The sequence below is a fragment of the Osmerus eperlanus genome, chromosome 11 (genome assembly GCF_963692335.1).
Source record: "Osmerus eperlanus chromosome 11, fOsmEpe2.1, whole genome shotgun sequence".
Classification (NCBI taxonomy): domain Eukaryota; kingdom Metazoa; phylum Chordata; class Actinopteri; order Osmeriformes; family Osmeridae; genus Osmerus; species Osmerus eperlanus.
Window position 1 is genome coordinate 11,088,467 of NC_085028.1, and position 18,239 is coordinate 11,106,705.

The window sequence follows — 18,239 nt, forward strand, 5'->3', positions numbered from 1 at the left end:
GTTTGACACAGTCCAGGCTGAACACATATCTAGACTGTGTTGTGGAAAGTCTTATTCTCTGGTGTGTGTGTGTGTGTTGCTTCATGGAAACCCTCTCTGATTATGCTTGTCATGTCCAGGGCTCAGGGGAATGTGATGGACCATGAGAACACGTTTCGAAAGAGAAAACCTGAGAACACCGTGTGCTATTTACCAAAGAGTCATTTGCAATCGACCAGCACTCACATCAAACTACATAACTGTTAATCTGTCCTTGTGGGGTGACTTCGACCGAGTTTGTGGCTGCAGTTCTTCCTGGAACTGCTAGAGGGGGTTGTATCCTACCCAGCCAAGCGCATGAAAAAATATGAAGTCCAGAGGATTAAATAGGTTTGAAGAGGGCTGTGAGAGATGCGGAGGGGATAGAGAGAGGTTTGAGAATCTACAGGGGAAATAAAATAGAGGTGCAGTGTGATCAAGGGGGAAAGAAGGGGCGGGGCAGGATTTCTGGCTCCTGATAGGGAGCTACAGATGCTCGGAATGGATGTGATTGGTCAGGTTAAGCTGTCTGTTTCCTTCACCTCCAGCTCTGTCTGTGTCTTAACCCATCTTACGTCTTACTTGATATCCTGTCTTTTATCTGTCTTCGAGCTCTTCTCTGACTAGCCACGCCTCTTCTCTCTGCCTTTCTCACCGTTTTCTCTCTTTTCCTCTCTCGCTCTCTCTCTCTCTCTCTCTCTCTCTTCCTTTTTTTCTTTCTTGCTCTCTCTCTCTCTCTCTCTCTCTCTCTCTCTCTCTCTCTCTCTCTCTCTCTCTCTCTCTCTCTCTCTCTCTCTCTCTCTCTCTCTCTCTCTCTCTCTCTCTCTCTTCTTTCTCTCTCTCTCTCTCCCCCCTCTCTCTCTCCTCCTCCTTGTAACTCAGTACACAGAGGGAATGCTTTCTCACACATTAGTGTCACCAAGTTCAGGGAGTAATTAATTTTTTCTTCCAGACCCCATACCAGGGAGAACTATACTTCACATCATTTCGTACTTTCTTTCTTTTTCTCCTGCTCTACCTCCCTCACACCCCAACACAGAAGTTTACTTTGGTCTGTATGCATATATCTTGCACTCTCTCTCTATATATACGTATATGTATATACGTATATATATACTGTCTGACATATTGATAATATAATCAGATATCTGACCACATATAGTGTAGCAGTTTGTAGCTGATTGAAAACATTTCAAAAGGGCTGGGTGTTCTCCATCTCTGTGCATTTAAACCCCAAGTGACAAACTGACTCAAATGAAAAACATGCCCTTCCACTTCAAGTTCAGATACAGAACGGATCCAACACATAATCATGATGTTACAGCATGATAGCATACATTTTCTTAGTAGAGTAACTTGTTTGAGTTTGCTGGGGACAAAAAGGTGATAAACTCCTTCTGTCCCCCTCCATTCCAAGTGATTGTGACATGGTTAGCTGTTGGAGGACGTACAGTCTGTACTGTGTGTGAAAGAGGTGAGTGTGTGGGTGACAGCAGAGGGTTAAGCTGCTCATGATATTCTGCCCGGGAAGGACTGCACCCCAACGCCACGGAGAGGGAGCATTGCTTGGCGTTGGACACTTGCTTCCTAAAACAGTAGAGCGGTAATGTCTCATTTGGAGCAATCCTGGGTTGAGCTGATGTTTCTGTTTGATTGATATCAAGGCTTTCAGATGCCTACCTTAATGGTTTACTCCCCAGACTGGTTTGTTTTGGTTCCATGTGGGCAACGGCATAGTGGCGGGCATGAGATAGGCACTGCCAAATCAGATGGAAGCTAATCTAGTATAAAGTGCTCTCAGGGTATTGTAGAAATGCCACCTGTGAAGTTATTTCCTCCACAAAACCAGCAACTAAGTGGCTAAAGATGTTGTTGATTATGTATTTGATTAATGTAAGTTTTGGCCCTGCTTAATGTTCCAGAAGAGAGAGTTGACGAGAGTTGACCAGAGTGGACGTATGGACGTTCTGGAGCCGGTCGTCAACTTCACAGAGGGGGTGGGGTGTGGGAGGCAAGGGTCTCCATCCATTTCCTTCCACTTTATTTGAAGAAGCCAACCACCAGATCAGATCAAAAAAGCTTTCTTTAGGTTAGGGAAAGGACAGTACTTCCTGAGTCATTTCTGATTCGTTGAGTTTCGCAATGTGAATTACGTTTTCTTTCACTGCTCTTATTGTATAATTCACACAAACTCATCAGCCATGGAGTCAAGTGTGAAATGGGGAACAAAATTTTTTTGTTCCTCTTCTATTTACCAATTAGTTGGGGAGGTGGAACTAGAGAAAAGTGTGCCAGAGGGTCACACAGTCAGGGTTTACGCAGGCATGTGGAAAGGAATCCAGATTCATCTGGAATCAGATCCAGATTAGATCCTGATAAGCTAAGAAAAGGATTTCTGGGCTCTGCCAGACAAGGTGCTGCTGCTCCATCTGAGACTGCTTCACAGGATAAACCCACATGCACTGGAGTGGCAGAGACGGCTCGAAATTGTACAAGGTGCTTTAACCCTCGTGCTGCCTTCGGGTCACATGACCCAAAGGTTCATAACGAACCATCGTTGTGTTTACCCAATTTTACCCAATACAAAAACAAATTAAAATAATTTTCTTTTAACCTTTGCAATGTGGGGGGTCTGAGACAGCCCAACGGTTAAAAGAAAATGCTTCACTTTGTCTTTGTATGCGGTAAATCTGTCGCAATACGACGGTGGGTCACAATGACTGATGGGTCAGAATGACCCGAAGATAACACAAGGGTTAAAGCACCAGTTAACATGGTCTCTCTGGGGATTAAAGGACTAGCCTGGGAAGAATCGGTCTTTGCCTGCTTGCCTGCCTGCCTGCCTGTCTGTCTGTCTGTCTACCTGCCTGTCTGCTTATGTCTGCTAGGGGTTCAACCTTCCTTAAGAGAAAGAGAATACACCGTACCAAGTCCAACATACCAAAGACATAAAAGGAAAAAGTTCAAGAGAAATGGAGAGATTGACGGAAGAGGATAGATAGAACAACACATACTGTAGATCAATAGAAAGATAGACTTCGCTGAAAGGATGATAGAGAGAACGGAAGAAGACGGAGTGAGAGAGAAGGGGAGAGAGACCGGGGTAAGAAGGAGGATGGTGGAAGGGAGAGGGAGGCAAAGAGAGAAAGAGAGAGAGAGAGAGAGAGAGAGAACAAGAGAAAGAGAGAGAGAAAGAGAGAGAGAGAGAGAGAGAGAGAGAGAGAGAGAGAGAGAGAGAGAGAGAGAGAGAGAGAGAGAGAGAGAGAGAGAGAGAGAGAGAGAGAGAAGGAGCAATAAACTCCAGCAGGGCTGAAGGGGGAGTGTCTGCTCTGAGGGAGGCTACAGAGCAGCACCCTGACACAGACCCTCACACCACCACCAGACTCCACGGTAGGGCTGCCCTCTGTACTCTTACTCTGTGTGTGTTCCTGTGTGTCTGTGTGTGTGAGCGCGTTTGTCTGTTTGAAGAATGGGGTAAGTGTGCGTGTATGTTTTTTTCTCCAAAGTTTTTGCCTCCGCATACATACAGTACTGTATGTGCTCGGGCAAAACTTCAAAGTCTGTGAATGTGTGTGTGTGTTTGTGTGCTGAGAGACATCAGGGTTCTCTACAGGGCAAACACTGTTAAGATGTGCTCCAGCTTGCTTATACTAGCTACAGTAAGGTTTCACAACACCTTATAATAAATTCAGTTGGAGGAAAAAAAGATTGACAGGGTTGGTGTGTTACAGTATTGTTCTGTGGATGTGTGTGTATGGGCTCCTTGTCTTCAGTAATATAGTGTAACTTCTGCTCTTCATAAGCGTGTCTTTCCGTTCCCTGATCTGTTCAATATTAAAAGTATTAGCATCTACTATTTGTTGGTCTGTGAGTGGCTTCAGCGCTGGTGTGAGTTTGTTTGAGTACTGGTGTAAGGAGTTCTGTGTGGGCGTTCTTGTCAGACTCTGTGAGTGGGTCTGACATCGCTACCTGTTCTCCTCTGTTCTAGAGCTTGTTTTTCAGACTGTTTTTCTTTCATGTCTTCGGTTGTCTAATTTAGCACAATAGACTGGACAGTGAATGCAACGAACAAACTCTGTAGGTACCGAGCAGTTTTCTTGTAATCACACAGTATTTCAAAATGTTTTATTTAGATGTTAATAAGTCTAATTTGGCAGAATACATTATAATACTAAACATTTGAAAGTCAAATTCTAATATGGAAAGCACAACTCAGTTCATGTTCAGTTTATATAATGTATTGTTGTCCCTACATTAAAAAGCACGTCCTTAACTTGAGTGGGCATTGTGGGAAGGAATTGGATACCAAGTTTTCCTTCTCTTGTTTTTACTTCTTTATGTGGTGTTGGATGCCAGAGTCACAATTACACTGCAAGTTCATATAGTCTGTAGAGAATGTGGACTTTGTCTTGGCCCTTGTTCTTTGTCACATTGCTTGTTAAAAACGGAGATACAAATGAAGTTGGATTTCATTAGATTTGTCCCTGTTTACACTCCCCGTCCTCTCTCTGTCCGGGTGTACCAAAGGGCTCTGACAGGGGCATTGGGGTTAGTAATGGTGGTGTGTGAATTGTGGGACTCACTTTGATTAAGATAATAGCATTCCGTTTTAATGGAGTCTCTCTCGGCTCACCATCAGGTTCCTGTCCAGGCAAACACACACAAACAGTCTGAAGAACTTAACAAATCTCCCAACTCAGTTCCGACCACTTATACTTTAGATTGCTGTTTGAGTTATTTTAGCAAAGAGTTCGATTTTTAACTGAGCAATGTATTGGCCAAACGTTACTCTGTGCCTTTAGTTGGTACTGACAAGAATTTTCATTTAGAACACAATTTAAAATGTGCCAGAAAAAAACTGTTATCATGTAAAATCTCATACTATTTGTTTATATTTAATAAATTCTTCTTTGTATTTAATAAATAATTCTATTCTTTGAATAGAATACATGAAAAGTTATACGCTACATTTGTATTGTATGTTTCCTGTCAGTAATAGTGCCATCAGACATGTTTTGCCTTGGATTCAGATTTTCTTTTTTTTCTGTTTGAAAACATTTGCATATTAAAATATCATTAAAGTTATTATTTGTAATGTTAATTATTTTTGTACAAGATGGGAGACGGCTTAGGGTTGGGAGAAGATATTCTCCTCAATATGGGGTCAAAGAATACAAAAATAAAGAGAATAAATTCCTCATTCTGATTTTTTGTTGGAAGAGCACTTATACAAATGATAAATTGTTAATTGATCACTTTATAAATATTGACAAATTAACCATTTTTTATTTATTTCAGATTTAACCATCATGTATGTATGTCATTTTGGTTTTAATAAATTTGTTTTCCCATTTAGTTGAACCCTGAATCTAAACTAACTTGATTTATAGGGTCAATAACGTCAAGACAGTTAAACATGTGTACAATAAATCAGTGACACTGGTAATAAAAATTCATTCATAATTTATATTACAGTTATCAAAAACAAAAAAAGAATGTTAGTTTGAAGTTAGCGAGTGAGCGGGTTTGTAAAAATCATCAACTCATTAGCTTGCTCCCCTACTGGCTCAAAACATACTACATTTCATCTGTCAAACAAACCACTCTGTTTAGTGTTTGTTCTTCTTCATGTCAAGTCGTGTTGCTGCCTGTGTACCTTGTTTTCTGTATTCAGTTCATGTGTGTATTTTATCACCAACAAGATACAGTACCAAGAAATCAGTTGTGATTTTAGCTGTGTCAGTTACAACAACTTGAGCATAGAGTAAATAAACCAACGTGTTCTAGCAGAAGTCTCTTGGGAACTGCTTGGCAGACAGGGGCTCTTGGGGGTTTCACATCTTTTTATCTTTCCATTAAGTGCTTCAGCATTTTCTTTTAACCCCTTTGGTACACTACTCATCTGCCTTGGTATCCTCACAACTAGCACAATGTGGTTGACAGTGACCGTGAGGCAGGAAAGTTATGAGAATATAATGAGACTGTCATGATAGAATAGTGGTTTATAGAAATTGCTAATAAACTCAGTTTTTACTGGGTGGTACTCACTATGTACTATACTGTTTGTGTTGCAGACTGTCCCAGATCTTTCCCTCACTGCTAGTTTTGTCTCATGAAGAGGTTGTGGAGAAAACCCAAGAGCCTCTTCCTTCATCGCCTCAGACGGCCCCATTCCATTTATAAACCGCCAAAGCCGGCTACAGCCTGCTCACAATCTGTTCCACCCCTCCACGGCCTGTCCGCATCCCATTTCTAGCCCATTCCAACGTCCCAATTCTACCTGTTCTAGCTGGCCCTGTCCCATTCCCACTCACCTTACCTTTCTCTGAACCTAATTGTCCCCTGATGGGCCCCTTATCAGACCGTTCCTCAACTCCACCACCATCGGCGCTCACGTCCTGCCCCTAACAACCACCAGCCGCATTGCTATGGAGATGAAACCACCTTCAACAACGATGATGATGACGGAGAGGGAGAATGAAGGAGAGAGGGAGAAAGCAGAGGAAGATAACGAGGGGACGAGGGAGAATAGCAGACTGATGCTGGCAGACAGCAGCCTTGGAGATAAGGGGCCCAAGCTGACTTCCGGGCCGGGACAAGTGTCCAACGGCTTCCCCTCTTCCACCTCCCCCCAGAGCCCCAGGGAGGGGGCGGGGGGCAGCACGGGGGGGCAGGGGCCACTCAGGACGCTGGTGGTCCAGCAGACCAGTCTGGACCGTCCTCGTGAGACCTGGAGCAAGAAGATGGACTTCCTGCTGTCTGTGATTGGTTATGCTGTGGACCTGGGGAACGTGTGGCGCTTCCCCTACATCTGCTACCAGAACGGTGGAGGTGAGGGGGGGGGGGATGCTGGAGGAAAGGTGGAGGAGTTGGTAATGGTTGTCTCAGGATCTGTATGTTGGTCGTCTTACGCTTACAAAGATAGGACACCACAAAGCCAGAGGGAGAGATGTAGAGGTGTTTGTGAGGTGAACACACAGTTTAGATAACAACATATTTCAATCCCTCATTACGAACCAAACCTATTCAGGTCATTTCTAATGTGTTTCTAATGAAGTTAGTATCCACAAGGTGTTTTTGTAGTATACCGAGCTGTCCCTCTGTTGTTGCCACACTCCCAAGCAGCAAATAGGTCTTTCCTGCCACTTGATTGAATTTGTAATAATAAAATCTTTGCAATTTCCTGCTCCTCTCTCTCTCTTTCTCACTCTCCCTGTGATCGTTTATGCTTATGTGTATGTGCGTGTGTGGTGTGCGATCTGGGGAGGGAGGGAGAGATGGAGAGACCGGAATCAGGAGAGCCTTGATGTAGTAGAAAGACTATTAATTGTGTGCTTTATGAGAACAGGCTCTGACTCTTTCTGTTTCCCTAATAACCTGTCTTACAGCTCCTAAATCAACTATTATCTGGATTTAATGTCAGAAACCAACCCATATGCTGTAGAACATACAGACAGACAGACACAAATATAGACACAGACAGACAGAGACAGACAGACAAGCAGGACAATAATGTATATCCTTCTTTTGGGGCAGGAAATGACTAATTTCTTTTGAAAGCATTGAATGTTTATCAATGGGATTTCGACATGCTTTGAATAAAGGTGATCAATATAAAGCACTCCAATTTTGAGTGAAAGGCTCCTTGAATTGTTTGTGTCTGTGTAGCTGTGTAGTCATGTCATCAGGCTACATACAGCAATAATCTTGTATAGAGTGTTTAGAAACAAAGATGATTGGATCTGTGCATGACCAATGACCAGTCAATTGTTGATGACCACTGCAAAAATATTGACTTGATTTGTCTTTAGGGGCATTCCTGCTGCCTTACCTGCTGATGGCGGTGTTTGGAGGAGTGCCTCTGTTCTATATGGAACTGGCACTGGGGCAGTTTCACCGCAGTGGGTGCATCTCCATCTGGAAACACATCTGCCCCATCTTCAAAGGTACCGATATGAGGGGAAGGGGAGAGAAGGAGATAGGAGGGAAGGGGATAGAAAAAGAGAGGAAACAAGGGGAGAGGAGATGTCAAACTGTCTATCAAGTCAGCTGAGGGAGAGCCTGAGAGAAGTGATGTGACCTTTCTGACCCCTGCCATCTTCCTGCTGGAACCTCCTCATCTCCTCACCATGCCAATATGATATCCTGACTCTCTGTTATGGAAATTGTCACATTTTCTCTAAAATGCCAGCTGCTTAGAAACGTGATATTATGTAAATCTTAGTTGTTTCTAAATGTCATCTCCCTCTTAAATCCAACTTGAATTAGTTTGGAAACATCATTGATCTGTGATTGGGGTGAGTGAGCGCAGAAGTAAGAGACTGATACTGTCTGTCTGACTGACTGACTGACTAACTGTCTGACTGACTGACTCTCTGTGACTGACTGACTGACTGAGCAAGCAAACAAGTGTCTCTTCATCGCCCCCCAAATCCCTCTCTCATCTCTCCCTGCCTCATCCTTTTCCTTCAGGTATAGGCTTCGCCATCTGCATCATAGCGCTGTACATAGCCTTCTACTACAACACCATCATGGCTTGGGCTTTGTACTACCTCCTGTCGTCCTTCCGACCCACCCTGCCTTGGACCACCTGCTCCAACAGCTGGAACACGGTCAACTGCCTGCGCTACCTCTCCACCGACAAGAACGTCACCTGGACCAACTCCTCCACCTCACCCGCTGAGGAGTTCTATACGTAAGTGCATGTAAGTGAGAGATAGAGGGTGGGGGAGGGGGGAGGAGGCAGGAGATAAGGATATTTGGGGTAGTCTGTGTGATAACGAAGGCAGAAGGTGTTAAAGAGTGAGATGGGAAGGAAGGCAAAGGTTTCGCTTCACTCTTTGCAACTGGGAGAGGAGGAACAGGTGGGGAAGGGCTCGGTGTGTCTGTGTGCATGTGTGCATGTGTGTGTGTGTGTCTGTGTACGGGGGGGCATCTTCAGCTGTGCAGACTATGTGTGGTAAGGTAGAGGTAGAGAGACTCAGAAGCAGGTCTCTGGGTAGGTAGGGGTCAGGGGGGTCAGGGGGGTCAGAATTATCTCTAGACTGGGTGTTTCACACTTATCAGATTCCCATCTGTGTGGGAAAGAGAGATTAGTCTCTCTTACAGGCATAGAACTGTCCAAGCTATTTTCAAAATCAATCAATCAGCTGTGGTCACATCCGTGTAATTCCTTTCTACTGACCCTCTACCTCCCATCGCTGTCACCAAGTCTGCTTTCCCACAATGCCAATTGGTTTTGCACTTTGTTAAATAGTTATTATATGCCCTGACATTGTTGACCAGATGCTTTGGGTCTTGTTTTTCTCTGCTTCCTCATTGAAGCAAACAGTTCCCCCTTCTCCCCTTTCTCCCAATTCAAAGGAAACCGTGTTTCTTGTGTCTCCCACTCTCTCCCCAGTCGGCAGGTGTTGCAGGTTCACCTGTCCCCAGGCCTCCACCAGCTGGGGGCTGTCAGCTGGCAGCTGGCCCTCTGTCTGCTCTTCATCTTTACCATCGTCTACTTCAGCATCTGGAAGGGGGTCAAGACGTCCGGCAAGGTGGTGTGGGTGACAGCCACCTTCCCCTACCTGGTCCTCCTGATCCTGCTCGTCCGTGGGGCTACTCTGCCGGGGGCCTGGAGGGGCGTGGTCTTCTATCTCAAACCTGATTGGGAGAAACTGCTCAGCACTGCGGTGAGTTTATGACGAGCAGCATGTGAGCACACTCTCAGGAAATAAAAGGATACAGGTTATTAATCATCCCTGTAGGAACCGACTGAAAACGACAGTCTAAAGGTATTTTTGGTCAATGGTTGCATCTTTTCTCCCTACCTGATGAGATAGCCCCTCTTGTGTCATGTGAGACTATCTATCAGGGGTGCTACATACATTAATTATTTCCTCCCTTTCTCTCTCCCCCCCTGTCACTCTCTCCCCTTCATCTCTTTTGTTCATTCCATCTACCCCTCCAAACTCAATTGTTTTCCCCTCCAGGTCTGGATCGATGCTGCAGCCCAGATCTTCTTCTCCTTAGGGCCAGGCTTCGGGGTATTGCTGGCCTTCGCCAGCTACAATCCATTCCACAACAACTGCTATAAGTGAGAATGTACCTCCTCTCACTCACCTTCTCACTATTTAGTAATCCACTCCGCCCTAACCCATGACCTTTCATTCTGTGAAACTCCCTCAACTGCATATCGCTCAGATATTTTCAGTCTAGTTCAAACTCTTCACTACCACCCACGCACCCACCTCACCCCTCCTCCCACACCCACAATGTTTTCCATTCTTCCCTGTCTTAGAGATGCGTTGTTGACCAGCTCCGTGAACTGTCTGACCAGTTTCCTGTCCGGCTTTGTCATCTTCACCGTGCTGGGCTACATGGCTGAGATGAGGCAGCAGGGCGTGGAGACAGTGGCCAAGGATGCCGGTAGAGATCCTCCCAAATTCCCTTTAACAGGTCATGTGATCTGTCCGGTGTATGGCGTCTCCACTGAAACGGAAATGTCCCTCTCCTCTCTTCTCTGCAGGCCCCAGTCTGCTGTTCATCATCTACGCGGAGGCCATCTCCAACATGCCCGCAGCCACCTTCTTCGCCATCATCTTCTTCCTCATGATCATTATGCTGGGTTTGGACAGCACGGTCAGTCCATATCCTTCCCACAGTTTCACCCTCAAGTCCAGCTTCGCCCGGCCACCCTATCCCCCCTCACTATCATCACAACCCTCCCTAAATATCACCGCTCATCCTTCCCTAAGACTCCTGTCCTCAAACTCCCAGCTCAATTTCCTCCGATCAACTGGACATTATGTTCCATCGAGCGTGCTTCTCACCTCAACTTTAAAACAAAGCAAATATAGCCATATTTATTCACGGCTGATCCGAAGCGTGGACTCATAAAGGCGTGAACATATCATATCAGCTGCTGGTGGGATAGGGACCACTGTCAACACACTGTGTGATACGACTTCAATATGAGTGTTGTGTTGTCATCCTGTCTTCATAACCGGCTCTTTATCTCACCTCAGGGTGGGCCAGGGAAGGCCAGCTGGAGAGACTAGGGTCTTATCAAGCACAGATAATCACTCACTCTCTCTTTCTCTCTCTCCCTCTCTCTCTTCGTGTTCCTCTTTCTCTTTGCGTCTCCCTCTCTTGCTCTCCGTCTCTCTGTTTCTCCCTTTCTCCCTTCCCTCCTCTGTCTCTCTCTTGCTTTCTCCCTTTCGTCCTCCGGCTTTCTCTCTCTCCCTCTTTCTCTCTTTCGCTGTCTCTTCCTCTCTCGACCTAAATCTAATGGTTGTCAGAGCACGCAGGAAAAAAAGAGAAACTCAATTGGCCTGATATTGCATTCCTCTCTTGATATTGGCTCTGGGCTAATCTTTCTCTTCCTCTTTTCCTCTCTCCCTCTCCTGTCCTCTGTAGTTCGCAGGTCTGGAGGGGGTGATCACAGCCATGCTGGATGAGTTCCCTCAACTCCTGGCGAAGAGGAGAGAGTGGTTTGTCCTGGGCCTGGTGTGTGTCTGCTACCTAGGGGCCCTCTCCACACTCACATATGTAAGTCTACCATACCAAAATCCCTTGGTCAGACCTACATGGCTATGGATCCTGGACTTGATATGATTCCTCACCACAATGTCCCTGTCCTTATGATGTGACATATCTCCTCTCCCTTCTCTCTTCGACTCCCGTCCAGGGCGGTGCATTTGTGGTGAAGCTGTTCGAGGAGTATGCTACAGGGCCTGCTGTCATAACTGTGGTCTTCCTGGAGGTCATCGCGGTTTCCTGGTTCTATGGTAACCACAACAAAGTCACAAAAAGAAAACATACAACACCACACAAGCTGAATGACCTTGTGAATGTAAACTTCCTCTACAGAGTTAGGGCCCGATCTTGCACCCAGACTTTTCCCTCCACAGACGCACGTCGAAATGACCTTGCGCTCCCGTGGGCGGTTCAGCGAAAAAGGAGGCGTGTTCCGGCGCAAACGTTCCCTGGTGCTATTTTGCAGTTTCCGAAAAACAATTCCGCCACTGACCAGGAAAAACGTGGTCTAAAGTCAATGGCGCATTATTCAGATGCTATTTTAAGGGCGCAAGCTTGGTCCTTGCACACTGCTGGCGAGGCCAGGGTCTTCTTTCTGCAAAGCTACGTTACATTGTTTTGATTTATGGCGTGTTACATTTCTTCAATGATTATAAAAAGATTTTCATGAGAAATCTCTATGTATGTGAACATGATTTGTAACAATTGTGGCAATTTTCTCCCGCGCCTGTTTAACAGAAGCTAATTTGGGTTGGTTTCTTCTCCCATCTCCATCAGAATCGGAATTCGGTTTATTCGCCATGTAGCCTATGTTACACAAACACGGAATTTACTGTGGCAGGAAGGTGCAAACTATAAACATATACGGGTCTTAAATTAAGTAAAAAAGTACAATAGTTAAACTAATTCCAAGAACTAAACAATTTAAAAAATAAAATATAGGGTAGGCTATATAAAAATAAGAAAAATAATTTGAATGAGCAGCATGAGCGGGCAATTTCGTGCAATGAGAAAACTGCTCTGCCTTTCCTATACAATGTCACTTATCTATCTGTTACGGCCCTGACTAGAACGTCGGTCTCCTTGGCTGTGAACCGCTCCTGGCGTGCGCCTGGCAAATCCGCCGTTATAATAGCAATCCGCCATGGAACAAGCGCTGCTCTTAAAGGGAATGTGAGATGACGCTCTGATTGGTTTATTGCACGTTACGCTCAAACCACACCCATTAGTAATGTAGCTACTTCGGACCTACCCATTTTAGATTTGCGCCAGGCGCAAAGTCATTTATCCCGCCGGCAAAATAGCAACCGAGCCGGAGTCCCGCCCACAAAGTTACTTGCGCTTTGCGTTTTGATACTTGCGTTTCAGATCGTCAAAATAGGGGGGTGAGTCTTATTGATTCATAAAAGATGAAAGAAAAAGTACATACTGGACCTGTTACGTATTTATTTTGCGAATTACACAGTTAAGAGTATAATGTTGGCTTTAAGTGGGTGTTTTTTGTGGGCGTGTGTGTGTATGTGTGTGTACCTGTGAATGTGTGTACCATTTCCAGGCACCACAAGGTTTTGCAACGATGTCAAACTGATGCTGGGATTCTCCCCAGGCCTGTTCTGGAGGGTCTGCTGGGTGGCCATCTGCCCCTGCTTTCTACTGGTGAGACACACACACACACAAACACGGGTCAAATGGCCCGACACTGAGAGTGTGGGTGACCTGAACAGTTAGATTCACGCAGACAGGGGAACAACCATTGGTCTGAGATGAAAGAAAGAGAGGCTTACAGCCACAATCTGTAGCATGTATTTCAGCCCAACTGAAGTCTCCCATCTCCCCCCCCCTCTCTCTGAATCTTTCTTCCCTTATCTTCTTCCCTTCCTCTTCCCCCCCTCTCTCTATCTTCCTTCCCCCCCCTATGTCTTTCTTCCTTTTTCTTGCTTTCTTATTCTGTCCCTTTCTATTTCTCTTGCATTCTCTTGTCCCCTCTCTCTCACGGTCAGTTCATCATAGTCAGTTTCCTGGTCTTCCCTCCGGAGGTGACGTTGTTTGACTACCACTACCCAGCCTGGACCACCGTGCTGGGCTACTGCATCGGCCTGTCCTCCTTCATCTGTGTGCCCTCGTACATGGTCTTCCACATGCTCACCTCCAAGGGAACTTTGAAACAGGTGAGGGCAAGCCTTCTTCTTTTTCCCGATCTCTCTCTCTCTTTCCTCTCCCTTCTCTTCTCTTCTCTCTGGAAACAGATGACATGATCAAAGAGGACCATGGACGGTTTAAGATGCACACATCCAACTGCACGCACACATACACACACACACACACGTACACAGACAACCGGCATATGTTCAGTGTCACGTCCCAGGGAATAAAGGTTCTTGTTAGAGAGAGATGGCAGACATCAAAGGGCAGGGTACACAGCTACCTCTCTCGCTCCTTCTTGCTACCTTTAATATGGCTGTCACCCAATATTTACCCTCCTGTTACAGCACACAATGGCACTGACGCAATGTGTCAACAGACTGTTTCTGTGTGTGTGTTTGCGTGTGTGTAAGCACGTGTGTACACCGCTGAACCCAAACAAGGTTGGAATGGTACACTCCAATCCCTATCCACTCAAGGTCCGTTATCTAACCATCTACACCCCCAATCGAGGGGTTCAAAAGGTCGTCTTGTTTCAGCTCCTCTCCTTCTGCTTTCCTCTCCACCCTTCTCTCACCCGCACCTTCCCCTGCTCCTCCTCTCCTCCACTCTGTGCTCCCTCCCTCTCTTCTCTTCGCCATCTCTTTCCCAGCGTCTGCTGAAGGGGATCACTCCGGAGGCCAGCTTTGGCTCTCAGAGAGATGGCCTTGTCACCAACGCAGTCTGACCTGGGGGGCTGTCTCCCTCTTCTGGACACAGAGCACAGCTGCGAGACAGGGGGTGCCTGCCACCTCCGCCTGTCCTCCAGAATCACCCCACCCTCATCCTCCCCCAGCACTGAGGCACTCGCTCAAACCCCAATCGCAGCCAGGAGAGGGGTCTCTGGCTTACTGAATGCCCTCCCCTTCTCCTGACCTAGATAAACCAGTGATCAATTTGCTCATGCTGTTAGGGTTAGCATCAAAAGTCCCTGTCTACATGTGTATTTCAGAGGCATTCGTATGTGGTATATTTTTTGGTGTCTCTACTCATTTAGATTCCAGAGTACAATGTGTTCCTGCATTGAATCTCAACACATTCAGCTCTACGCACACACACTTTGATAAAATGTATAGCGTGTCTATGGACGCACAATATGGATATGTATGGAATATCCATAGACACACAAAAACGTACCTCTGTATTTTTCCAGGTTAAATAAAGCCACAAAGCATTATGTAGCTTCATCAATCACCCATCTCACTGCTTACTATTTGAGTTGAGTTCTACTATTCTAGGTATTCATTGCAAAATTCAGGTATCTTTTTACATGTCTAAATGACGCCAAATATATGACTTGATATGATATCTCTCCAGGGGTCACCAGATGTTGACAGCTATGCTTTTAGGATAACCGGCCTGTGATGTGGGTTAGGCTTGGGGATTGTGGGTGTGTGGTGTGGTCAAGTTTGGTTGGTTAGCCTACGTGGCGTGTGGTTATGACAAGATTTCTGCATGGTTGGTGCTATACCATGCCATACCACAGTGCCAGTAAGATACTAGTCAGGGGAGGGGCCAGATTGGGCAGTACTAGATTATGGGAATTGTAGTAACGAGAAGGAGAGATAAGGCGAAAGATGACTTAAGAATGTGCGTGTTTGCGTTTCTGTGTGTTGTCTGTGTGTGCGTGTGTGTAGCCCAGTTGAGCCCAGGAAAGGAATGAGATTTGTGAATAAAAGTTGTGTACAATGTCATCTAGGGGTCATACTATTGCAATATAAGATGTAAATTTATTTAAATAACTATTATTGCTGTCGAATCAGTGTATGCTTTTACTTATCTGTTCATGTCATTTACCATAGCCTCCAACTAATCACAACATTTAGTTACGTTTAGAAATATTTTGATGTTCATATCTAATTATCAATAGTGAAAACCAAATATTGATTATGGTCAATCTCTGCACCTTCATCTCTATCCTTCAACACTCAGTCTCTGAAAATCAACATCGCTCTTCTTTTCTTCTGACCAAAAAGGTTGTTGTGTAAGAATGGCAGTACCCGTATGAAATTCTTCAGTACATGTATGTAGCCAGTCTTGATATAAATGTGTATATCCCTTTATCCTGTGAAAATCTGTCTACCCCATAAATGAAGTGTGTGTGTGTGCACGCCCGTGTGTGCATTTTTGTATGTGTGTATGCAGGTGTGCATGTGTTTTTGTCTGAATGCGTGTGCATATTTCCTAGTGAGTGCCTGTGTGTATGCGCATGTGAATGCTGTGTGCTTTTGTATTTGTGTGTGTGTGTATACATTACGAGCAGAAATAAAGGTGAACCACTTTGTCAGCTATGTCAGTGTGTGCATGCAGATGTGGGTAAAGTGTTTGATGTGCGTCTGTGCAGTGATCTTAAATTGACGTCTCGTTCTCGGCCAATTATCAAATGACGTTTAGCTAAGTAACGTTTTTTCTCTCTCTCTTGTACTTCTGAAGCCTATCTAAATATATATATGTCTGTAAAAGATTGTATTAAGAAAGAAGCCTGTATAGAATAAAGATATACAAATATATGAATTAATAGATAAATAAAACAAAGATATACAGAAGTTAACCTCTTGTCTTATTGTCTTGTTTTCTTGTTCACATTTCAGGGACAATTCTTGATTGAGTACAATTTCTAGAACCAGAATTTGACGTAGTTATTGCAAGATATATTAACAAGCAAATCAAGGAGCACATGAAGTAAAGTGTTAATATATTTAAATTGGCAGAATAATAACATCATTTGTGATGGGGGAAGCTCAATGCCAGCTGGCTGTGCGTGCCACAGAGGACATCATGGTTTCGGTAAACACTCCAGCCTGTTCACACACTCACGCGCTCTGATACAGACAGTGTTGAGTTTCAGGCCAGATGACCTAGGACTCGCTGAGTGATGCGACGACACATTGGACGCAAAGAGAAAAGTCTGTCAGTCCTACAGTGAACGGTACCTGTGAGGCCGTTTATGCCAAACCTGAACACCTGCTTAACCTGAACACCTCAACAAATACTGACTATGGTAGCCCACTGAAATAAAAACGTTATGGGGCAAACACTAGTGGGCCTGTTCTAAGGTTCCACATTAAAAAAAGGTATGCAATATTGTGTGAAAAGACAGTTGTGTGTGAGCACATCTACACACACAAACACACTTCGAAGCTCTGTGTCTTTTATTGTGGCAATATCCTCTGAGCTCCCGTCTCCTGAGTGATGGACGCTTCCCGTGTTTTTGCCTGTCTTATCATGCCGGATCTATATTAAACAGACACGGTGCAGTGTATCCCTGCGCCTCTGCTCTACCTGTCTGCTGTCCCCACATTTGCCTGCCAGAGACCCTATCTGCCCCTCCATGTAGGCCTCATATCATCTCTTTTTCTTTCCTCGTTCATTCTGTTTCTCTGTCTTTTTTGGACGGTTGAAGGTTTGGAGTCATTTATTTAGCTTTTATCTTTGTCTCCTTACCTCCTTAAAAAATCATGACTAAAGTGTTTTTTTCTGCAGAGGGTTTGACATTTTGAAATGGTTCCTCTTCTCTCCTTCTCAACTTCAGACCTTTGATGGTGTTTAGAGTGCATTTATTTCTTTTGATTGCTTTGTGAATCTTTCTTTCTCCTTACTTTCTCTCCTTTCCTTTCCTTGTCTCCTCTCCCCCTTTGCTCCCCAGCCTCCCTCTGATCCTATGCTGATATGGCGTTACTCTGAAGACAGGAAATGAAACATTTTTTTCCCTCCAAACCGCCTCTGGCTTTATCAGTAGAGCCGTGATTCCCAAAGCCATCGCACAGCTAATGAACTCATATTGCTTTGTGACAATACCATCTTATCTGCACAGACTACCCCCTTATTTCTCCTCTCTCCTCTCCTCTCCTTACCTCTCCTTTACTCTCCTTTTTCCCTGACTGCATTTTAATAATTTCAGTCTTCATCCCTGGCAATAGGTTTGAATAAACATAATATAACATATTTATCCAATAGATATAGAAAAAGTTGCTTGGTGAAGTCAAAGTTAAAAGTCAGGACAATTGCTTCCAATCTCTGTGTTTGGGCTATTGTTTTCTGGATTGTATATGTATTTACTGGTATTGTAACACCTTTGTGGTGAACATTTTTTATTTTATTTACCTGTGGCTTTTCTACAGTAGACACAATGAGGATCCTACTTTTATTGGTCTGCAGCTCCTCCTGTTGGTAAAGTACAGTATGACAGATAGTGTTGCCCTTTTATGCACCCAGTTAGACATGAACTCTATCAGGATTATGTATGCCTGTATATTGACCATTCCTTGGCTCTGACCACCGAGATACTGTTAGAACTATGCACTTCTGATTATCTGTTGTACTTTGTGTACACTTTTGAGTGTTTCTTTGAATAAAAGTGTCTTCTAAATGAACAGCATTTACAATGTATTTATGTGGTATGTATGTATGTGTGTGTATGTGTGTATGTATGTATTTATGGGTGTGCAGTCTCCTTTCATTCTGTCCTCTATGTTCTCTCCTTTCCCCTCTCAGATGATTGATTGTGTGTGGCTTGGTAC

General features: G+C 44.7%; 1 protein-coding gene across 2 annotated transcripts; it reads left to right on the top strand.

Moving 5' to 3' along the window:
- Positions 1-932: 932 nt before the first annotated feature.
- slc6a4a (solute carrier family 6 member 4a) lies at positions 933-16,270 on the top strand. Of its 2 annotated transcripts, none has more exons than XM_062472644.1 (13): positions 933-1,069; positions 6,093-6,849; positions 7,830-7,964; positions 8,491-8,713; positions 9,419-9,692; positions 9,993-10,096; positions 10,301-10,428; positions 10,529-10,641; positions 11,419-11,550; positions 11,690-11,789; positions 13,094-13,194; positions 13,539-13,706; positions 14,333-16,270. In XM_062472644.1, exons 2-13 carry the CDS (start codon positions 6,447-6,449, stop codon positions 14,405-14,407), a joined length of 1,956 nt encoding a protein of 651 aa, XP_062328628.1. In that variant the 5' UTR covers positions 933-1,069; positions 6,093-6,446; the 3' UTR covers positions 14,408-16,270. The 2 variants fall into 2 exon arrangements, with proteins under 2 accessions (XP_062328628.1, XP_062328627.1); XM_062472643.1 differs by lacking the exon at positions 933-1,069 and adding an exon at positions 3,244-3,408.
- The last annotated feature ends 1,969 nt before the right edge of the window (positions 16,271-18,239 follow it).

What these genes read in the sequence shown, in the direction of transcription:
- slc6a4a (XM_062472644.1), top strand. Translation starts at nt 6,447, where the DNA reads ATGGAGATGAAACCACCTTCAACAACGATGATGATGACGGAGAGGGAG. An exon ending in AGAAACTGCTCAGCACTGCG is followed by an intron (nt 9,693 to 9,992) that starts GTGAGTTTATGA and finishes TTTCCCCTCCAG; the next exon opens with GTCTGGATCGATGCTGCAGC. An exon ending in CCCTCTCCACACTCACATAT is followed by an intron (nt 11,551 to 11,689) that starts GTAAGTCTACCA and finishes ACTCCCGTCCAG; the next exon opens with GGCGGTGCATTTGTGGTGAA.